At 47.5% G+C, this 23978-nt stretch overlaps 1 protein-coding gene across 4 annotated transcripts in view; it reads left to right on the top strand.

The window, feature by feature from the left end:
• Positions 1-23978, top strand: part of MVB12B (multivesicular body subunit 12B) — a 226106-nt gene that overhangs the window by 169477 nt on the left and 32651 nt on the right. For all 4 annotated transcript variants that reach the window (XR_005219090.1, XM_037851011.1, XM_037851010.1 and 1 more), the window contains exons 8-9: positions 7938-7993; positions 10680-10739. Coding sequence is in view for 3 of the 4 variants with exons in the window: in XM_037851011.1 (XP_037706939.1) it covers positions 7938-7993; positions 10680-10739 (116 nt within the window). In the remaining variant the exon portion in view is untranslated. The remainder of the gene's footprint in view (positions 1-7937; positions 7994-10679; positions 10740-23978) is intronic.

The raw sequence follows: 23978 nt of genomic DNA, 5'->3' as shown, positions 1-23978 counted from the left end.
ATTGAAATGCTGGTAATGGAGTCTTTTTTTAATTTTACATTTTGTACCACACGATTCTATGACTCTCTATCAAACACTGAAATTAATACATGTGCTGATTTGAATGTTTCCTCGCCCCTTCTGCTCATTGAGGTGTCACGAGAGAAAGGGTTGGCAGCTTTGAGCCACTGTGGGTATTCCAAAGCAGAGGGGCTATCCTAGGTCCAGAGCCCTTGGACACTGGTCGGGGTGGGTTTGTGTTGAGCCTTCAGAAGTCTGAGGGTGTGTGTTTAGATGGGAGAATCAAGGAAAGGCTCTGGAAGATTGCCTTGGCAAGTGAAATTATAGTTCTCGTATGAAGAGAGGATGCAAGAGCTATAATCCTATCCTGTTGCCAGGCAAAGTTCCTACAGATTCATGGCAGAGCTGCCCGTGCAAGCAGGAATCCAATTTTATGTCCAAACAAATACAGCATGCAAATTGGACTGTTGCCCTAAGAATAGGAAAGGCAGGTATTTGGGTCAGTTGGCACAAAAAAAAATAAAACCCAAAAACCACCTCCTTTTTCCTTCTTTAAAATAGGGGGTGGGATTAATACAGTAGCAGATTAGAGCTTTATTTGTTTAAACCTTGCAGAATCTGTAAGCATTCACAATCCTCTTGACTTGTAGTGCCTGATTGTAAAAAGAACAGTTGAATGAGCTCATTGTTTCCTGGTTTTTTTCTTTAATGTATTTTACAAACAGTCTAGTGACAAGCTTGACACACTGATTTCTATGTACTCGCACTTCAGTTTGGGATTACAGCATTAATAACAGAGTTCCATGCATCATGCCATTTTTAAGCATGATCGTTATGATAAAGGGCATATACTTAATTACAGGCCTGCTTAATTACAGCTCTGTTGAAGCTCGTTTGTTTAGGAGAATGCTAATTGCGCTACAGAGCCTGTGGCACATCCTTGCTTTCATCTGCTGTATGTTGCTGATGCTGTGGATCAGCGTTTTGTTAAAATTACCACCAAAAAAAATTTAAAAAAAAAGAAGAGGAAGAAGAAGAATACACTGGCCTGGTGCTGAAAGGAGACCAACCTGGGGAATGCCTTTTGGTCAAAGAGATGGGCAGAAACCAGTGTTTGCTGAGCACCTTCACTGTTGCCACATGCAGACACTTTACCTCTGCCGTCTGATTTCATTTCCTTTCACCCTCCCATCAGCCCTCTGAGAGAACTGTGGTACTATCCCCATTATACAGACAAGGTAACTAAGGCTCAGAGACGTGAGCTGCTGGCCTGTGCGTTGCCACACATCCACTGCCTGCTGCTTTGTAGGAATTAAAACTAGGTCTGTTCAACTTCGGGCCCGTCCCTTCCCCGCCACACCCGACTGCAGCAGCCCCGCAGGCTAGACTCTGGGCATGACTCCCGGCTCCAACTCTGGCCTCCAGACCTTGAGCAAGCTCCGAGACTCCTCTAAGCCTTGATTTCCTTCAATATTACTTGCAAATGATAATTTTAAGGGTTATTTGATACATGTTCTTTACCCAGTATATGGTTAGTAAATGTGTTTCCTTTCCTCATTCCCTTTTGTAGAACTGGGCCAGGGGAGAATTTCAGCCACTACTACCCAGGTTTAGGGGAGCCTTCATTATGTCAAACTGGGAGCCAAGGGGTCTGGAGGGAGGACTCCTGTGTGCCCCAGGAATTCTACCTTTGGTGCCAACAAGGAAAGGACAGGCACTGTCCCTGCTTATGGGTTGTGACTGCGGATTAGTCAGGCAGTGTCAAAGCGGGAATCCCTGAACAAATCCCAGACTGACTGGGAGGGCAGGTCAGGGGGATGAAAATGTACAGCCCAACAGAGGCTCCGGGGGAGCGTCCCACTCCCTGCGCTGTGTCCAGCTCTTCGAAGAGTGTATCCCCCTCAGTCGGGCTCAGCAGTACGAGAACGAATGTCACAGTCTCTCAGCTTTAAGAGAGTGGTGAGGACAAAATGTAGGCTTTAGCTAGGGAAAAAAGAAAGGAGGAAGGAAATGTGGCTGCCCCACGAGACGCCAGAGTGGAGATGATTTATGAACACTTTTGGAACACATGGAACGTGTGTGCCATTGACTTTAAGAATTATGTTTTGTAAAACTCTAGGTATTTTTAAATATGGAAAGGCTGGCCAGATAAGGGCAGAAATGGGTATTATAGAATTAGAAGATTTAGCTGTCCTACAGATCAGCTTTCTACCCAGCACACAAAATCCTTCCCCGGCTTCCCCAACAAGTGGCCATCTGCCTGGACAGTTGTCAGCGAGCTCTGCATATCGTCCTTTACGTGGGGGCAGAATCAGCCTTGTCTCCCCTCTGAACCATGCAGGATCTGTCTGGGCCCTCTTCCTATGACAGCTCTGAACATACATGCAGAAATTCAATTTTGTTCACCCTCAAGTCTTCGCTGCTGGCACAGCTCTGGCCTCTGGATGCACAGGGTGGGGGGCGGTGATGAACAAAAGTGGCAGGAATGTGCCTTGCTGGAGTGTCAAGCCCGGTGGCGTGTTTTCCTTTTCCGTATGATCTTATCCAGGATGGTTCCCTCACCGTGCAGGCCTCCTTGTAGGGATCACCTTTAGTCTACCCAGACGGCCCTCTGAGAAGGCCATCCCAGCACTGGACATCACACTGACGCTCAGGGCAGACCAGACGGGCCGCTTCCGTATCCTGGGTGCCAGGACCGTATAGTACCGTAACGTACCGTGGCACACCCGCCCTTATTTGTAATAGTCAAATCCCATAAAACTTCTTGTCTTTTTGTCCTTCTTCATATGTCCTGTTGTTATTCGCTGTATCTTCTATTCCATCTACTACAGTTGGTTTTCTGGACCTGAAATAAAGGACTTTTCATTGACTTCTCGTAAATTCTAGCCATTAAATTTAGCCTGTGATCCCAGCTTTCTGAAATCTTTATTGAATTCCACTCTTTTATTCAGTTTATAGACTGTCTTCCCAGGCTTCCCATCAGCCACTTATTAGATAAGCATACTATGCATGTTTTCATTTAAGTAATTGATAAGGCCCTGGGCACCTCCAGAGAGGTTTTCCAGGTCAACATCAATCTATTAACCAGCTTCTTGAGAGTCTAGTCCAACCAGTTATGGATTCTTCTAAACTTAACATTCTCCAGCTATATGTATCCATCTAGATAACCCACATAGATCAAATGAGAAATTCTGTTAAATGTTTTGCTGAAATCCACATTCTTTCAGCCTACCATTACCTTTGATATAGCAGAATTGGATAATAAATGAAATTTGGCCAGCGCATCATCTGTTTAACAGCCTCTTCCTGGCCCCTGGTGACTCTTGCCCCCCTTTTATGGGACACCCTACATGGGTGGGAAGTGCACTGGGGAGAGCAGCCTGTTGCTTTCGAGCCGTCTCCCACTCGGGAGCTTCAGCCACAGCATCCTGTGGTCTCGTCTTCCTTTTCCTCTGAATTTGTTAAAAATCTGTTTTCTACAAGAATAGAAGGAGCATCTGACTCGGCCCACCTTTCTATGATGAGCTGTAAGATAAAGTGGTAATTTATCCCAAGGCTCCTGTCCCTCCACCTTAACAGACAGCGCCTTCTTGCCATCAGGATTAGTTAGGTAGTGGCTCCCCTCGCCGTCTCCCCTGCTGCTGAGCCCAGTCCTGCCTGCGTCGACCTCTGGGCCGCGTGAGGCTGCCACGGGTCCTGAAGTGCACCTCAGGGCCGTCTCTTGTTCTCAGACAGGTTCGAGGATGCGTCTTCCCTTTATTCTCTGCAGAAGGGCTGTGCTGGGTATGCTCCCATATGAAGTCGCTTCTGGTCCTCTTGCCTTCAGCCTCCTCTGGTTTTTCTGTGAAGAAATTACCTTTGAGCCTACCCATGGACAGGAAGGCGGGCCTCATCCAAACACCTTGTGTGCTCACGTGGGGAGAGGCCGTGGCCCAACTCCCTTGGGGATGCACCTCTGGAAGGAGAGTGTGGGGAAGGGCCTGCAGGTAAACGGAAGTGCCTCTGAGTAAAGCTTCCTTCAGGGCCTCTCTCTGTGCATGTATGTGTGCATATGTGCGATGTAAATACATAATACGTAAATACGTAATATAAAATAGATATTTATATGTGGTATATTATAAATTTTTATGTAATTTATTTCTATATTATGTATAATATGCTGTATACATAAAGCTATTATTTTTGGTATCCAAGTTTTGCGGGTTACTTTTTGCTGGGTCTTTTTATTTTTGCTCCCATTTTTATTTAAAGCCCTCCAAATCAGGTCAGCAAATCTGAATGATTCCATCCTTCCCCATTCCCTGTCATAACTAGTAAGGTCGGAGCACATCATTCCAGGAGGTCAAGCCTCCAGGGTCCAGAAAGCCAATCTTAAGAGACCATACATGTTTCTAGAGCTTTCTCTTTCAGAGTTGTGGCCATTATTTGGAAGGAGAGATAAAAACCAACTCCTCCCTGCTTCGGTCTTCCCGGTTTCTAGAGGTGATTCCCAGACTTCTTCAATCTTCAGCTTTAGTCCCCAGCAAGCCAACCAGTGTGGGCTGCAGTCAACAGGCTCATTAAATCCTGAAAGTGCCCAGGCCAGAGCCCTCCTCCCAGTTCACCAGATATGTGTCCACAGGGACATTCCCATGGGAACAGCAGCCTCCCTACTCCAGCAGGCTAGTGAACCCCTCTGGGCCCTAGCATTTGCTGGGGACATGGAAGTTCAGAGGCGACTTCTCATGGGCCTGCCCCAGGAAGCTCACTGCCAGGAGATGAGCTAGGACCTGGTCCTGGCCAGGAGTGCAGGGAGGAAGGAGGACAGTGCCTCGAGAGGGAGACTCAAGGATGTCAAGGGAGGGCCCAAGGGAACAGCCTCAAGGAAGGCTCCCTGCTGGGAAGGCACTCTGGGCAAGTCCCAGAGGATGGCTGGTGTGTAACATAGAGGGATGGTGGGGGGGGGCATTCGTGAAGTGTGAGGAGGTACAAGGCCTTAAATGCCAGTCAAGCACCCATCTTGGAAATGCTTCCAGTTCTCTGCCCTTTTGAGCCACAGGCATGACTTGACAGGCTCTGACTGAAGAAGGAGCAACTTCCCTTCTCTCCCAGGCTCCCACTGCTTCCCAGGTCTTTGCAGATCATCTTGCCACCTTTTAAAAACTACAAGTTCTCTAAACTTACACTGACATATAGATGGAAATAACTGTCACCAATGAGAGGAAGCTCTTCACAATATCTTATTAGACACCCCCAAACACTAGTAAAGTCTTTAAAACATCAAAGGCAGAAAGCCAAGTAGTCAGTCAGTGGGTTCTGAGCTTGGTGATGTGTGCTGAAGATGTGCTGATTGACAGCCCTCACCAGTCATTCATTCTGTGTACTTATTGAGCACTTACTGTTTCCAAGGTACTGTGTGAGTGCCATTGAGGGTGTCAAGAGGACTCTGACGTGGACCCTGTCATGCCATCTAGTAGTCAGGGAGAAGCTGTAGAAGCAGGTGGGTGGGTATAAACACATGTATAGAGAGCGGAAAGTGACACGGGCCATGATGGAGGTGGAAACAGTGGGCTTTGGGAAGTTGATGGAGAGGTAAAGTAGGCTGGACTATCTTCTGCTTGACTTTGGGTGGCCAGGAGGAAGGTGGTGCTTTCAGAGTATGTGGGAAGTCCAAGGAAAGAGCAGATTGGAAAGGGGGGGTAGTGGGTCTGACTTTGGACTAGTAGCATGAGCACTTCTTCATCTCTGAGTTCATCAGAAATAACTTGAAAGGCCACCCCAGAGACTTAGAGAGGGTAGATAAGGGTCATCAAACCCTGGATATGCCATAATGTGGAAGAAGAAGCAGATTTGTTCGAAGAAATTCCATTTATATCTAATGGAAGAACCATTGGCTTTTGAGTCCCTGCTTTCTGCTTGTGTAACCTAGCAAGTTCTGGACCTTCTCTGAGCCTCTGTTCCACAATCTGTAAAATGATCAGAAATGATACAAGTGCTACATGCCCAGTCTGTCTCAGCTGCTTCTGGAAGGGGGTTAAGAAATCAGAGTGAAGTATAGGGGTGAGCATTGGCCCACAGCCTTCAATGGGCAGATGGCAGCAGGAGCTGGGAAGAGAAGCATGACCTCTTGGTTGGATCTTGGGCAGGACTTGGTTCTGCCACTCTTTAGAAGGCATGGTGGCTTTTGAGGATCCTCTGTTCACGAAGGATTTTGTTCAGCTCTAAATGAGCATGCATGCTTAGGTGCTCAAAGATGTCACTAGTATGTTTGAATGTGGGATGTACTGTGTAAGATTACTTGGCATTTTCTTCCCCTTCCTTTCTGGGGAAATTGTCACACCTACCTCAGCCCTCAGTCCATTCTCATCTGGGCAGTTCGTGGCAGGTTGCAGGGACACCTGTGATCGGAGAAGGCCTCTGGCCCCAGATGCCTCTGAAAGCCAGGCAGCCAGGCTGTGGGCAGCAGCCTTCAAGAGAGAGGAGAGGTTTCCACTTCAAACTTAGAAGAGGTTTCATTCTTTTTTCTGAAATAACTTATGAACCTAGCTCAAGATGAGCCATTTGGTTTATCTTGCTAATCTGAGAGGATTTGTCCCAGTTTCTTTTCTTTCCCTTTTTTCTTTCTTTTTTCCTACTTCTGCTACTCTTCTTTCTTAGGACTGAAAAAACTGTCCACCAGTTAGATATAGACGTTAGAAGATGTTGGATGAAGCAGAGGATGTCATTTCCCAGCATACCCACTTGCCAGGGCTTCTGTAATACTGCATTTCTTCCTAAAACCACAGTTTGCTAGAAAACCCTCGCCCTCTCCCGCTGCTGGGCTGCAGATCCCGGGCACAAACGGCTGGGACCAGTGACGCCAAGTTTGGCCTCTGCTCATTCCTGACTTTGCTCAGACACCAGGATAAGCCTCCGCCCGTCTCAGCAGCCTGCTTGGCTGCCGAGCATTCACACTGTTAGTGCTATGCATCACATTTTGTCAGATACGACCCGTTCCCCCTACGTGCCAAGATTTCCACCACTGAGTGTGGTGTCAGAGTCCGCCTTTCTAACGTTATAATTAATAAAGAATGCTTATCCTGGGAAAGAAAGTGCTGGTGGAGTCAAGCTCTGGGTCATGTTTTTCTCAGTGTGCTTTTGATGATGATTGCCTGAGGACACAGTGGAAAAGAAGTCGTCTTGCTTTGCTTTCCCAGCATCACCGAGCTGCACCATTGGCCCCATGGCTTTTTCATGTGTTTGGTAGCCATCCCATGCCCTTTCCCTCGTGCTTCTCGTTAAAACTGAGCAGACAGCCCTCGCAGCCTGGGGACTAAGGGGATGAGCTTCAGCGGTGGCGACCTGCAGCCCCCACCCGTCATGCATCCTCTGCCCTGGGCACTGGGTGGGTACTTAACACAGGTCACTTCTGATTCTCACAACAGCGCTTCAGCCTCCGTGGTCCAGCCTCATTTTAAATGTAACTAATAAGAAGCCTGTCTAAAGTTGTGGCTGGGATTCAAACCCAGTCTGTCTTGACTCCAAAACTATTCTTTCCTCCAAATTAGACTTTTCCCATGGACCCGACAGCCTGGGATATGAGTAGTCTTGCTTGGAGTCTGTCATGAACAGTCCTCGTGAACTTGCTCACTGCCCACATCCTCACAGAGTGCAGCTCTAGCCCCTCAGCCCCCTCAGTGGTTCCCCCTCCTCACAGTTTGCAGAGCAGACTCCTGGTGTGGGTTCCAGCTCCTCATTTGCTCCCCGAGCTCTCATCTGCACATCTGCCGGGGGTTCAGGCACACGGGGCGGGGTCTGCCGCTCTCACTGTGCTGTGTGTCCCTGGGAGCGGGGATGGGACCTATACACCAGCCGACCCCAGCCAGTGACCAGCTTTATGGTCTGTGTTGATGTCTGAGGTCACTGGACCACAGTGGTGTCTACAATGCTATTTTCTCTTTTTTTTTCTTCTTTTGCAGCAATGGATGGTGTGCCTTTTATGATTTCAGAGAAGTTTTCTTGTGTTCCAGAAAGTGTAAGTCTTATGCATGATTTCCCTTCCCTTCTGCAACTCCCAGCCTGAAACTCTGCCTCCCTCTTGATCTGTGCAGCCCATGGGGCCATCCTGGTGGCCCGAACACTCCCCACTGCCAGTGGGATGATTCCTGCTCGAGCGTTCTCTCTCGTTGGAAGCCTTAGCCCTGCAGTTGGACAACAGTGAGCAAGGAATGTGCCACAGTCATCTCTGTGCCCTTCAGCTAGTGTTTGCATGTACTAGGTACTTGAGAAACGAAAAGAATGGATGAGGGGTGGGGAGGGAGAGAGATAGACTAATAGACACACGTAAATGCAGCCAAGGCTTTTCATTTCAAATATACTGCTAAATTTGACTGAACCTCACTGGTTCTTATTTTCTAAGCTCAGCTTAATAACTTTTGTCCTTTTTTATTTAACTATGACAATTTGCTGCAGAGAGGAGGCTGCCTCTTCCAGTTGTAATTGCTGCATTCCCTGGTAATTGTGTGCTCTGCTCTAACACGGAGGCCTGGCAACCGTGGCCCCATTGGTGCAGAGCGCCTTGTGGCTGTGGCTCTCCTGCTCACCACAGGCCAGCAGGAACCCCACAATACAGACGAGCAAACCGAGGCCCAGGCCAGTTCCCCGAGCTGTCTTCAGTGACAGAGGGACTGAGTGAGGTGGCTGGGAATGGAGGCCAGAATCCAGACCAGGAGAGGGTACCCACCACACGCAGCCCCGAGGGTGGCTCTGCCCAGCCACCCTTTCCTGCACTCCGCCCTGCCCCTGCCCCCAGCCTGCCCAGGGTCTTCTCTCAGATGGCACCTGCCCCCCAGGATAGGGCACCCTCCCTCAGCTGTCCACTTCTGGTCCATACCGACTCAATAGACTTGTTTCTGGTTTTTATCCTTTCTGCAGAAGTTTACTTTGAGTAGCTAATAAATGTGAAGGCCCCAGTTTGGGCACCAGCTAAAGAATCCGTCAGTGTTTTTCTTGGATCCAGCTAAAAGCCACCCGGCTTGCAATTTGACCTGCTCTGTAGTTTCCATTTTCATGAAATATAATAGGCCTCCTCTGAACCCTTCTGGTAAGCAGCTTAATCTTGAAAAATGCTTGTGACGTGACACGCAGAGCTTGGGTAACTTCAGCCGACTTCACTTGGCCGCGTTGCCATGGAGATCCTGGCGCCGCTCCCACCTGTTCCCTTCGAGAGATGGCTCTGTCCTGCTTACTGGTTCCAATCGGGAAAGTTTAGTGAGGTAGTTGGAGCCTAATGACACAACAGCTGGACCTCTGCTGGATCCCAGGCAGTGCAGGCAGAGCAGACAGACGCCCTCCATCACCATGCCACTCGGGCCGGCGGCACAGAGAGAGCCAAACTGTTTTGTGGCCACTGGCAGAGCAGCCCCAGGGGCTGTGTGGCTAATTCGGTGGCCCTGTCCCAAGAGTGCCTTCACGGATGTGCTGCTGCCTGGCGCTGCCAACTCAGCAGGTGTTCACCGTGCACCATCAGGCCAAGCCCTTCACTGTATGTTTTCTCACCTGACCCTCCCAACAGCACAATGCACAGGGATGGCCTATGCTGCTTTTTAACAGGCGAGGAGATAATGACATGATTTAACCTGAGGTTGCATCATTAGGGGTCACTGAGCCCAATTTTGAATTCAGGTCCATGGACTCCAGACCCAGCCTCCTCCTCCCATGCATGCTAGAAATCCCCACTGGCTGAGTTCAGCTGTTCAGTGCCTGCAGAGGCTCCAGCTCTCGCTCCCGCCTCTGTGCTGCAGCTCAGAACCATGAAGGCCCCAGGGTTTTGTTGAAGACTCTCTGGTTTCACTTGCTCATCCCAGGCCACCAGCTGCAGGTGTCTGCAGGAGGCTGGCCACACGGCCGTCTTGGGAATTCCAAGCACTGATGGGCCCAGAGGGGACTCAGAGCAGAGGCCTCACCCGCAGGATCCCCTCCGCCCTCTCATCCGTGCATTGCAGCCCAGTCTGCTCTGAGCTCCAGTGGACTCTCAGTGCCACGTGCATTTGATTATTCGTACTGTCTGAAAAGCCAGCATTTTCATAAGAAAGGTCCCCATCTATTTGTGAAATTATGGAAACACCCATTAAAATGCAAGGTTATCGTTTTTCCCCACCATTGATTTCTGAAATGATAATTGATGGGCAGTTACTTCATACACCTTGCATTTTCAAAGACCTCGAATTTACCCCAGCTTCTTCTCTGAATACCAAGGGGCCCTGGACAGGAGACTTGCCCTTGGAATTCCACAGACCCCTTGCCACCATCTAAATGCAGTGGTCAAGGGGGCTCTGGTGAACGCCTTGGGCACCCTCATCCCCACAGCTGCAGAAAGAGGGAGCAAACCCGGCCAGCATTTTACTTCAGCAGGGAGAGAAGAGAGACAGAAGTCGGTCAGTGACGATCTCTGCCTTATGGGAGGGCTGTGACCCCCCGAGGCCCAAACGGTGGGCCCACACCAGAGGGGCCTGCCCTCGCTGACAGCCGTGTTTCCTTGAAGCAAGTTCTTTACTTGTTTACCTTCACTAATGATTAGAGAGTCACACTGACATGCAATGTCCTGCATTTTCTGTGGAAAGGGGATAGAAAAAATGTTATATCCTACAGGGCAGTTAGAGATTTCACAGTGATGGTGCATAGCAGCAAATGTTAAAGGGTGACTTGAACTGTATTTTCAGGTGCAGCCCTTTGATCTCCTGGGAATCACTATCAAATCTCTGGCAGAAATTGAGAAAGAGGTAAGTAGACTGCCCAGGGTGGGACAGGTGGGGCCTGGGCTGTCACTTGCTCACCCTGGGGTCTCTCATCCCCCCAAAGAATCCACTCCAGGAATAGGAAGGGCCTCGTTGCAGGCATTCCTTTCTGAGAAAAACACTTCTATTTCTCTCAAAGTTATTTCTTAGCAAAAGAATCTCACTTTTAATGTATTTATTCTTTGAGTCAAATATGACTGACGTCTCCTTGTCTTCTCTAAGTCAAAAGGTTTTAAGTGACGGACAGAACAATCAATTCTGCTTCATTTTAAAAATATCTCAGCTTAGACGAGGTGGAGGCTGGGAACAGGCCCGAGGTTGACTTTTCTTCCTCCTCCTGTTTTAATATTTGTCACTGTAGGATTTAGAGGGAGGGTCCGGAAACATTCAGTTGTACTTGATAAGCTAGGTCCCATTTGGCAGCTGGCTTGAAATTGTTGGAATGTTTTCCTAATAAAAAAGGAAGAAATCCAAGGTTGAAGTATATGTGATAGCTCTGAAGAAAGAGAGTTGAGATAATGGAATCAAACTGGAGGTCAGATTTGTCGGTGTTTTCCCTGTTTTCATAAGACGTGCGTCTTTTTTATGTATAGAAGGTTGTTAAGCAGTCACATGCTTGCAGCCAGCTCTCCTCTGAGAGGAACATTTGTCTCCAAGATGGAAATGGTAGAACCATTTCAATATTCTCAGCTCCTTTGGGTTTTCTCTTGTATACTCAGCTAGCAGAAGCAGGTTGCATTATTGAAAGATGGCTGAAATCAGGGAAAATTGAATCAATGTAGTACAACAAATTTCTAAACCTGTCATAGCAAAAACAAGACAAAAAAGTACCCCTTTGTCTTTGATTTCCAGTTAATCATAAAAATGAACCTGATTATCACGTATAGATTTTTTTTTTTTTTTTTTTTTTTGGTAAGTTAGGGGGAAAATGGCTGGCTGATTCGTTAGAAATATATGTGTGCATAAAATTCCATGTCTGCCTTTCTTAAAAGAAAGGTAGCTGCGGATGGTTCTGAGGGCCAACTGCTTGTGAATGCCACCATTGTGTGGGATGCCATACAGGGTAGGAGCTCAGTGAGTCTTTGTGGAAGGCCTCTGAGCGTGGTCGGCTCTGGCTGCCGCTGATAAAGGAGGGGCACAGCCTGTGACCCGTTTAGGACAGACAGAGGCAAATGGATAGACCCAACCCGGCTCCACCACTGATTGGGGGCAAGACATATGTCTCCACTCTTTTTTAGAATGGAGATAACAATAGAACCTATCTCATAGGGCTTTTGTACATATTAAATCAATATACGTGCAAAGCGCTGCCAGGCAGCAAGTGCTCCATCACAGCTGGTGGGTGTTGCTGAGGTGCTGCGGAGCAGCCCTCCGAAGGTCGAGCTTCCTCTCCCCTCCCGTCCTTCTTGGGCCGGCTCACCTGTAGTCCTTAGCACCATCCACTAAGCACCCACCATGTGTCCACTCTGGGCTCGGTACAGACGTTATCCCTGCATCTCACCCCAGGCAACCAAATGGGGGCTATTCCTCCACCTTTGGTGTGGCGGCAGTTGCAGCTCTGAGAGGTCAAGTAACTTGCCCCAGAAAGAATTTAGGCCCAGCTGTGTCATACTCCAAATTCTCCCCATTGTAATTGACGTGAAGTCTGTGGCCCCATGTTCCTCTAAGGGTGCACTCTGGGCCAATGGGGAGAACAGGGCTTTGAAAGCAGGTGGCCTGGGTGCTCACCTGCTGGGCCTTGGAGTTACCAGATAGGGTGAAGCAGGTGAGGGCCCAGCATAGGGCCCACCTTAAACCTTAATTCCCTTCCCCACTCCAAGAACTAAAACCCTGTGCAAATAATGCATTTCATTAGACTGTATTGTCCTGACATCAGGCCTCTAAGTGTGACTACCCCAAGAGAGGCCGCCAAGCCAGGCTTGGAGGGAAGGGCTCTGGGGGCAGCTGCCCTGGGTTTGAATACCTCCTCTTCCACTTAGCCTCAGTTTCCTCATCTGTAAAATCAGGATGACAGTAATAAAAATACCAGTGAAATGTATGGAGGGGGTTAACTGAAGCAGTACCTGTAAAGTGCTTACAGCAGTGCCTGACATAGTTCTACTGAGTTAACATTAGCTGCTGCTGTTACCCGTGATCATTCTTATTGTTAATGTCCTTGACTGTGGGTAAAGGGCATGAGTCGGCACAAAGCCATCCCCATCTTCACTTCTTATGCTGCCCTGTTGCTGGCAGCGGCGAAGCATCATCCTGGATGATGAAGTAGCTTTATTTCTTGTTTTTAGTGATGGGTTAAAAAACACATCTGTATTCTGTGATGAGGTACTTTAAAGTAGAGTTAAAAAAAATGTGGGGAAATGGGGAGAGGATAGAAATGTTAAATAAAACCATAACAAATATTATTGCAGACAAGAATACTGTGGAGCTTTTCTTTAATTTGAAGATTTAAAAGTTACTTACACCAGCCATTTGAGTGCATTTAATGGTGATTAGTATATTGATATCCATATGCTTTGGTGAATGGGTTCCTTCTTCTGCAACGTCAGAGGATTTTCTTCATAAATAAACCTGAAGTTCGCTCCTTTCAGCCACTCTGAACTCAGCATTGGTCATTGGTGTTGGAGGACAGAGGAGAAGCTGTGCCCACCACCCGCTGGCCTCTGCTCTCAGCCTTGGTGTGTTTGGCCCGGGAGCGGCTGGGTGTCCCCTTGGTCAGAATGACTTTGCTTTTACTCCTTTCCATTTCTGAGAAGTCTGCCTCTTGGCGAGGCAGGAGAGATGGGCCACATGCTTGGGGAGGGGGCCTGGGGGCAGAGGTATCTCGGCTCGCACATTTGCTTTGCCCACTGTAAACCTTTGTATTTTATACCATTTAATCAAAATCAAAAAGTAAAATAAAAACAAAGGCAGGAGGCTGCCTTTGGATTCAGGGGCTCAGACACATGACCCACACATCCCCCTTGTCCATCTGCACTCCTCCCTGGATCTCCACTGTGCTCCCTCAGCACAGTGGGGCAAGCCTGGCACCTGGAGAGACTGCTGTGGGCTGGGCAGGGGCTCCTCTCCCATCTCCCTCTGCACCCAATGGGAGGCAAGTGGTTTCCACCCCAGTTTACAGGAGAAATCTGAGCTCGAGAGGTTAAGTGACTTTCCAGAATCCTGTGGCAGAAATGGAGCCAGCCACTCAGGCTACCCCAGAGCTGGAAAGGGGCTGAGGGTGATAGGTGGCCTGGCTGGATAGACAGCAGTCCTCTTCCACTGGAGAGTGGTCCCAGCTTTAAAATGGAGTAGAAATGCATGCCCCTGAAGGCCAGCACATTGTTCTGCTTTCTCATGTCCTGTCCATCCAGAAGTGGGGTAGGTGTGCTTTCCTGCCAGCTCTAACTTATACCCTGCCCTGCCTGGGGGGAGTTTCTGTATTTAAGCCAGCACCCTGTTACCACCATTTGGCCTCGAGGACGGGTCACCCCATGAACGAACCCCATGACCCTGTCAGCCTTGAGCATGGTGTTTAGGGCCAGGAGTGGGAGAGCCTCCAATAAATGCCAGCAACCAGAGGGAACAGATAGATCAGTGTGGGCCAAGGGGACCTGCCCTGTAGCAAGGGCTCACAGTGGCCCAAGGCTGCACAAGCCCAGGAATTGCCTGGCCCTGAGAAACAGATAGAAAGAGCCAAGGGGTCACCCAAGTTGGGCCTGATTCCAGTCCTGCTGAAATCCTGGCGAGCTCCAGGGCAAGCTCAGCCTCAGCAGCCAGGGAGGCCTGGAGAGTGGGAAGCGAGGACAAGCCCTCACTGGCAGGGTGGCTGGCGTGTGGGACAGAGCAGCATTCCACATTGGATCTGCAGGGATGCTGTGGACTGTGTAGACAAAGGAAACCACATGGTTTAGTGGAAAGAGCACAGATTTCCACTCTGTGCAGACTTAGGTAGGATACTAAATCTGCCACTTAGGTTTGACTCTGGTGCAAGTCCCTTAGCTTCCCCCAGCCTCAAGTTCCTTGTGTGGAGTGCAGGCCTGGTCAGACCACCCCATAGGCTTCACCGTCAAGCACCTTACGGCTGGCAAACCACTGCTCAGATGGTGCTGCTGATATGTTAACAGGGATTTCCTCAGTAGTTGTAGTATAGGTAGCACTTAGATAAATTTCATGAAAGACACCCAAGGAAGGTCATATCTTAAGGTTAAAATCAATGTACCTGCCATCAAGCAGATTTTGCCCCCCCCCCCCCCCAAAAAAAAGGCAAAACCCTTCACAACTCAGAAATACTCTCTCTGGTGCTGCGGTTTGTTGAAAATGAACAAAGCCATGATTAATAAAGGAATTCAGACTCTAATGCTGGTCACTCTCCTGGCTTCTGACAATGGCTCCCCGTCTTCCAGCAGCCAACACCCGTGTCCATCCATGGCACATGTGAATTAGTCTGAAGCAGGAGACTAACCATCCACCTGAGCCTTCGGTGCCTCAGTCTTGGGAGGCAGCAAGGGAACGAGGGAGGGAGCTGGCCAGTGGAGTGGAAATGTCTTTTGGCCCTGTCCCTGGCCTGCCCCCAGCCCCAGGGTCTGGACAGCATTCGATGTGGCTCTGCAAGAGGGCAGCGAGGAGTGACTGTGAGGCTGTGTCCCAGCGAAGCCCTGATTGTCTTCCCCATTGCCTAAACAAAAGGTTTGCTCTGTTCAGGAGCCAGGAAAAGTGTAATCTCACAGCCCTGTGATGAAGCATCTCCTCTCGGAGTGCAAAGATGGGCATATAAATATTCTCCATCTCTGCCGCTCTTTATTTCCCTTGTAAGCAGTCGCCCCGTTTCTCCAACTGATGGATTTCCCTTCACAGCCAGGGCGGGAGTTCTGAGCTCTGCAGCCCAGGTGGCAGCTTCTAAAATAATGCCCAGGTCTTGGTTGCCTTTACTCGGGACCTCTTTATCCTCTCTCCCTGCCCACCTCCCCATCCTGCCCTGTGACCCATCCCTCCTAGCTCCCCCTCCCCCCCAAACCACACCATCCCTTATCTCGAAGAATGATGGCCAGGAAACAGTGGCCTTGCTAGGGATTTCAAGCTGCATGCATAACTGCCTCCAAGCCTTTGAAAAATAGGAGTTAACATTTCCTATGATGAAATGGACATAAGATCAGTGAGAAGTCCAGAGAGCCAACCAGCACCACAAAAAGCCATTTCCCCACCTGCTGCCCACCTCACGTGGAAAACCTCGATGCTCGCCCTTCCCTTCAGTGGGTGCTGCAGCTGTAAGCCTGGCACACAGAAGCACTCAGCCTGCTGCGCTTACTGGTGGAACAAACCAGCCTCCATTTTCATTCGACTTTAAAGCTGAAAGACGAGGGAGAGTCTAATTAGTAAAGGGACGATCTAATATTAATCACTCCTTTAAAATTGACAAGGGAGGCAGTTCATTTAACCACTTAATTGCTACAGGTTTTTATGGGCTGCTGTTTGCAGACGTATTTAATGAAGAAGTTATAAATCTAAGGGAGCTTAAAATTTTAATTTTATACCTAAATATTTTCCTTGTTCTCATGTTTGTAGTGAATTCTCAGTAGTGTAGTCACGTGGAATGTTCTTTAAATGAACATATTTGCTAACTGGCGTGATTTCAGTTTTTAAAACATTGGTTCCAGCAATTAGGCATTTTTTTTCAGTTCCCAAATGACTAGAGAAATTCATCTTGATTATAATTGCTCTTAGCCACGCATATCTAATTTGTGTCTTTTTAAGTGTTAATTAGTAAACAGTTTGAGCTGACATCTTTATGTGTTTGTGTGTTGAAAAATGGGGCTTATTGCTTATTTAGCTTGGGGCCAATTGCACTAGCATTTACGTCACGACATTGAGGTGAAATTAATGAAAACGTATTTGGCAGTGCAAGGGAAAAAGAATTTTTGAATACAACTTTTGGACATCCTCTTTGCATGGGCTTCTCTAGGCTCCTTCAAATCTCAGGTTAGGGTGGATTTGGGACCTACATACTGCAGAAGAAGTGAGGAAGAAGATTTTTGTATCAGTAATGAAATGGCAGAGTCCCAATTTTATAAAAGCAAAATGTTCATATCCCAGCACAATTGTTCATTCTTTCTACTTTTGGAAAGCTTTCTTGTGCTTTATGTTAACGAATTTTCTGTGGGGAAATGGTGCGGCAATGGAATTTGTGGTCCCTCTGCACCATCTAGTGGTGTGGTCTTAAACTGCAACCAGAAATAAAGTGCCTTCTCTCTACCTAAGAGATTCAAAATATTCACCTCCAGAATCCCTTTTATTAATTTGTCCATCAGGAAGCTGAAATCTTCTGGAGAAATATTCTGCCCCCTGTATTTATTATATAAAAGTAGTTAAATAAATAGAAGCTAACCTGTTCTGCTCCTTTTTCATATTGCTCAAGACAGCTCCCAAGCAAATTCTTACCAGAGCTAGCACACTGAATTGAGATAATTCCAGCCCAAAACAAAGAAACCTAACAAATTAGTTAAGTGGATGGTCTTTCTGAAGGCACACGTAAAATATCTTAGGCTTCTTTGAAATATGAGAAGCAGCTTGGGGACCACCACTGCCAGGGTTTTCTTTGGGAGTGTGACCACCCGTTAGAAACCGCTGTTTTATACCACAGAGTAGATTAGTTATCTTCCCATAAATTGTGGAGGATCTTTTGGGCAGTTTTTCATGTTGACCAGCTATACTGCCAATCAGAATCGGTTTTTTTATAGTTTATGGTACCTGAGTACAAAGGTTGTACATGTTTATAAAAACATAAATGTTACAAAAGCATGTAAAGTAAAAGGGGAAAGTCCCCCACGGTCCCACTCCTCAGATACACACACAAACACACACACACACACACACACACACACACATTCAAACTAAATGTTAAATGGCTCACAGCGTGCAATATATTCTGTAGCTTGCTTTCCCACTTAACGGTGTATCTTGCACATCTTTCCATGTCAAATCTACCTCATTCTTTTTAATGACTATGGTTTGTTCTCTTTTATGATTTTGCTGTAATTTATTTAACCAATCCACTATTGATTGGCTTTTGAGTTGTTTCCAATTATTCGCTATTAGACTGCTGCAATGTATTTTCTTGTTCATATGTCTTTGCTCCCCTGTGTCTTTCTTTAAAAGATACATATTACCATTTTACCTTCCAAAAGAGTTGCACCCATTTAAACTCCCAGCAGTGGTGTATTAGAGTGCTCATTCCCACATCCTCACTCTCGCTAAGCACCATTGATATTTTTGATGTTTGACATTGTTTAATTAATAATCTTTAACTAATTTGAAGGTCGAGCTTCTTTTTCCACACGCTTATTGGCTGTTTGTATTTCTTTTGTGAATTTCTTCTGTCTATGCCCTTGCCCAGTTTTTTCCTATTGGCCTATTTAGCTTTTTCATTCATTTTAAATAGCGCTTTATGTTTTAGAGATAGCAATTTTCGCTCTGTTGTATGTTCAAATACACACACACACACACACACACACATACACACATTTTTGACCAGTCTTTTCACCTTCTTAATAATGTGTTCTGCTATACAAGTTTTAAAACATTTGTGGGCAATTTTGTCTTTGTTTTTATGTTTGGTTTTGTTTGCCTTCTTGTTTTAGTTAAACGATAATAAAAAATTCACCACTATTTTCTTCTGCTCTTATATTCTAATATATTAGAATATTAAATTTTTCAACTACTTAATCCATCTGAAATTTATTAGAAGATAAGAAGTACGTCCAGCTTTATTTTATCCTAAAGTGTTAGCTAGTGTTCTTGACGTTTATAGAGCTCTTTCTTTGGTGAATTTTTAATGCCACCTTTATCATGTATTTCCATATATAAGTGGATCTGTGGATATTTTTCTTGACTGTTCTGCTCTATTGTTGTTTTTGTATTATTACCACACTGTTTTGAATCCTATAACTTTATAATAAGCTTTAAGATATCATAGGGCTAGTTCCTCTTGTTGGTCATTTTTCCCCAGAATTTTCCTAATTATATTAACATGATTATTCTTCCAGCTGCACTTTAGAATCTTTTTTTTGAGATGGGGGTGAGGGGGTGATCCAAAAAATCTGTTCTAAGTTTTTATTTTTCTTTCATTGAGTATGTAGATTAAGACAGGAATAACTGGCATTTTTATAAGTAGTCTCTCTCTATCCAGGAACAAGGCACGCGTCCTGTTTATGTTACTCAGCAGAACAGAATTATTTTCTTTGTGGAGAGTCTACACATTTCTTTTTAGGTTATTCGTAGGTGTTTCATGTTTTTGTTGCTCTTTGAACAGGATCTTTTCTTCCACTTTTTCTGTTGTGTGTATGTAAAGAAGCTATTGATTTTTGCATATTATTTTTGGAGCTGGTTATCTTACTGACTTATTTCTAATGCTTTTTTCAATCATTCTTCTTTGGTTTCCCAGGCAGACATTTGTGTCATCTACAAATACTGATGCCTGCCTCCTCTTTTAGTATTTATTCCTCTTCCTTTGTGCCTTTGTCTGACACTGGCCAGTACGTTCAGATCCCTGCACCTCCTTGTCTTGTTCGTGTCTTTAATGGGAAGCTTGTAGTTTCAATATTAACCCGTAATACTGCATTTTGGTTTGCTATATATAGACATCTTTTTTTTTTCTATCTTGTTAAAGAATTAGCCATCTATTTCTATTTTCCTTAATGTTTTTATCAAGAACGGATGGTGGCTTTTGATAAATGTCTTTTAATCATCTATTGAGATGATCATACTTTTTTCTCCACGGGCACATTAATACGGTAGATTATATTAATAGAGTAATTCTGAGATCTTAGAGCCCCCCCTCCCCCACTGCCCTTTCTGGTTCTCTCGGCAGCAGTCAGCTCAGCAGCCACACAGGTTGCTCCCACACTGGCCCAGGGCATTCATCATATAAATAAGAGAACCCGATTGATCTCGTTGAAATGAAGCTGAATCAAAGATGATGTTTGGCAGGCAGAATTACCTTCCTTGGTTACGATCATGAATTGTGTGCCTGCTTGTGCAAAATGCAAGTCAAGATGAATATTTGGTCTTTTGAAATTCCTCATAAAAATATTTTTCTGTCCTTATGATTCAGGAACTTTTATCCCTCAAGTTTTGCTTAAAGTAATGCAAAAAAAGGGAGGGGATGGAGAGACCAATGAGAACGTTCCCTGGCAGGTCTGTAAATAATTAGCAAAGGGACAAAGAGTTGGGGTCACCTCCCTACGGTGACCCCACAGCTTCTGGTTTTCTACCCAGAAATCGGTGCTGAAGAGCAGTACTGTTTGGATATTTTCCATAAATAACCTAGAAGAGGGAAAATAGAATTAAATCTCCATTAGGTAATATTCAGGTGAATCGTGAACTGCTAAATCAATGGGTATCGAGACCCCAGGCCATTTGCATATGCAAAAATGCTGTTTATCCTGCAGCAAAGACAACTGTCAGTCCACAAGCCCTTCCCAGAGCCCCAGTCAGAGCTGAGAACGAAATGCTTCGGTGTTCACAGAGCCTGCCAGGCCCCTAAACGAAGAAGGGGCCAGGGAGAGCAAGATACACTTCATGCCCTTATTAAGCCTGCAGCAATCTCCAGCTCTACCACAAATGTGCTTTCTCCCATTCTTCTTGAAATATATGGCCTTCTCAGTCTATCTTTTATTTTCCTACTTTTAATAGCTGTAGGTACAGAAGTGTTTCACTTTTTGCTAACCTGGTTCCCATCAACCCCACCCATTATCCCTTCCCTCCCCACCCACACACACATTCACAGACAAAATACAATCACAATGATAAAATGGCACTCAGCCCACACTCTGGTTGGGCGGTATATAGGGAGTGGTGGGGACTGTGGTGAAATGGAAAGCACACGCCCCTGCTAAGGAAGCAGCCTGCACTCAGCTGTGCGAGGCAAGGGTCCACAATTGCCGTATCCCTCTGTGTTTTGTTTTGTTTTGTTTTGTTTCAGTAGGAGCTGGAAAATACAAGTATTTTATGTAAAGTCTCTCAACTTTATGATGTTTATAACTAATTATTTTTACCCACCACATAGGCCAGCACTGTGTTAACCTCCAGCTCACAGTCTAGGTGTAAAGACACAAACACGGATCACACCCAAACTCATAATTTTGCCTTTCAGAATGATGTGCTGCCCTGGACGAGCCCTTGGCTCAGTACATTACATTCATGAGTTACACCACCACGGGACAGGGGCCATCGCAGAATTATGCTCAAAGGCTGTGGGGATTCAGAGGCCCCCGGGGTCCCTGGCTGGCAGCAGGGCAGGGGGGCGCTGGAGCAACACACTGCTGCTTCCACAAACGACTGAAAACCAGAATGGCCTCCCACCAGCCCAAGGACTGAGCTCATAAACTGTACCAGTTTCCAGCTGCTAAAACAAATACCATACATTGGGTTAGTTTAACAACAGGAATTTATTAGTCTTGGTTTTGAAGCTAGGAAAAGTCCAAAGTTGAGGCATCAGCAAAGGAATGCTTTCTCCCTAAGACTACGTGACGTCTTCTCTCCTTTGCATTGAGCTATTCCCAGAGCCTGGCCTGTCCCTTCACTCATCCATCCAGCCATCTCTGTCCATCTACCCACCCACTTGTCCATCCTGCCATCCATCCATCCATCTGTCCCCATTCGTCTACTCTTAGCCACTACCTCTACCAGGCTCTGGAGCTAAAAAAAAAAAAAAAAAAAAAATGGCAGAGACCCCATCCCTACCTCTGCTTAAGAAGGATCTAGAAAGTGCTATGGGAGTCCAGGGGAGCGTGTGATTAGCTCTGCCCCAGGTGAGAGGAAAGCTTCCCAGAACACATGCCCCTTTAGCTGGGCTTTACAGGACAAATGGGGCTTTGTCACCCCAGGTAGGAATAGTTTCTAGACAGAGGGAACAGCACACAAAGGTGTGAGTGGACCTGGCACATTTAGTAAATGGTGCTTGGCAGGAGAGGATATCAGAGAAACTACTCACGGGGAAAGACCTCTGCAGAAAATCATTCAAACCTCACAGGGTTCTGGGCCCTGCCACAGGCTGGGAATGTGGCGAATGTGGCGGTCACTTCACCCACTCCCTGGCGCTTGTCCAGATCCTGGATGGAATGTGCCAAGCCTGGGGAGGCAAGGCTGCCTCAGCCCCAGGCATCCCTTCAGGGGAATCCAGGGCTTGGAGCAGGAGTCCCTTTGCCCAGTTCCAGTCTCAGGAGAAAGAGGAGAGGGCAGGTGGGAGCTGATGAGGATTGGTGGAAATGATTTGGGTCCCTCCAAGTAGAAAAATGAAAGGGCTGGATCCATGTGCGGCCATGCATTCACTTAGCCGCTGTTTGCTGAGCCCCTCTCTGGACGGGCTCCATGCTGGGTGAGAGGCTGGTGCCCAGACAGGCATGGCTCCTGCTCCTGGAGCTCACAGCCTGGGGAAAGCAGGGGCTAAATCAGGGCCTTCCTTGACTGGAAGAGAAAACTTCAGAACCATGCAGAGGCCCTAAAATACACGAGCCAGGGGGGCCTTGGAGACACCCTTGTTCAGCCCCCTTATTCAGTGGGTGAGACCTGCAGCTGGAACTGGGGCTCAGGGCTCCCAACTCCTGGGCTGCCGCCTTGACACTGAAGCTCATGAACCCAATGGGAGAGCGAGAATGAGAACAGGGAAGTGGCTTCCCAAGAGGTTTGAGTGACCCACGCCTGCCCCTCTGGATTATTGTGGGACTCTGGCGAGAGTGTCCTTTCCTGATGTGTGGCAGTTAAAGGTGCCAGTCCGGAGCCACATGGACCCCCTCCTTGTCCCGGACCCCTGCCTGGCCTCAGGCTGCCCCCACCCCCCCCGCCTCTGAGCCTCGGTTACCCCCCTGTAAGAAGGAAGAGAACAGCGCCAGCTCCCAGGGAGGTGATGGGGCCCAGGGCTCGGCACTTGCAAGACTCAGGAGCTGGAAGCTTCTGCCACTTCTTTCATTTTATTAGTGTTCCCAAGGGGTGTAATTCACAAGCCCTGAGCCCCATCCCCACGGGGGGATTCTCTCAAATTGCAGGGGTTGAACAAGGTATTCTCAGCTCTGGGGTATTCTAGGATCTCTGTATGGTTGAAGGACAGTGGTCATGACCCTCACCCCCCCCACCCCACCCCCGGTATCCCTGGGCGCCCAGGTCTGGAGGTGAACAGCCCTTCCTCCAGGCAAAGCAGCTTTTCATGCTTGTCAGAACCCCGGTCTTCCATCTTGCATCCAGTTTTCCACATATGAAATAAGGATTCCCATGGGAAAAAGATGAGGTGACTACAACCACAAAGTGTCACGTGGCCTTGGGCTCACCCCTTGCCTTCAGTAGGTGAAAGGATGGAGGTATTTAGGCCTTTCCAAACCTGACTGTACAGCAGAATCTCCTGGGGACCTTGTAAAAACACAGTGCCCACACCCGCTGGGTCAGAATGTCTGGGGAAGGGGCCCAAGATCCTGTCTTAAAAATCCCTGCCATGATTCCAGCAGCTAAAGCTCTCCACAGTTGGGCACTTGGGTTCTGTGGTTGTCAGCTCAGCACCCCCCACTGCAGGCAGGATGCCTGCACAATGCAGACGTGAGGCCCTTCAGTGCCTGTGCTGGTGCCTGGCTCTGTCTTCTTCCAAACAGCTGACTTCCAGAAACCGGGTCAGGAGACAGATGGGAAAGATGTGGAGCCCCTCAAGTAAGGAGGTGAAGCATCTCATAGCTGAAATTCTCAGAGGTGTTGGACCATAGGTGGTGAAGCCAAGGTTTAAAGAACTTAGAAACAGCTGAGACCCAGAGCATGGAAATGCCTAGGAGCCAGGGGGTTAGGGGGCTTGGGAAAGCAGACTGTGAAGCAGGTGGGGGCCCCTGTGCAGAGCCCTTTCCACCCCACTGCGGACTGTGCTGGGACCAGGCCTGCCCTCAGCACCCTCCCTGCCTGCCTAAGCCACTCATCAGCGTCTGTCCATCCCAGAGCCAGACCCTTCCTCCCTGTGTGAGCCATCCCCGTTAGTGTCCCACCACCTGTTCTCACCTGGCCAGTCCTCTGGGGCTAGCCTGCGTGTCCTCCAGGTCTGTTCCTGCCCCACCCCCTGCCCTCTGGACATGCTCTTCCAGGTGTGCTGAAGCCCTTGTGTGAGCTACCACAGTGCCAAGCTGCATTTGCTCATTGCTTCACAGTTGTAGTATTGACACCCCTCCCCCCCCCAAATTGCAACCCTTTGAATGCAGATCCTTGTCCTGATGCCAATGATCCAGC

The sequence above is a fragment of the Choloepus didactylus genome, chromosome 10 (assembly GCF_015220235.1).
Source record: "Choloepus didactylus isolate mChoDid1 chromosome 10, mChoDid1.pri, whole genome shotgun sequence".
Lineage (NCBI taxonomy): Eukaryota > Metazoa > Chordata > Mammalia > Pilosa > Megalonychidae > Choloepus > Choloepus didactylus.
Note: the sequence above shows the minus strand (reverse complement) of the source record. Positions and strands in the feature narration are given on the sequence as shown.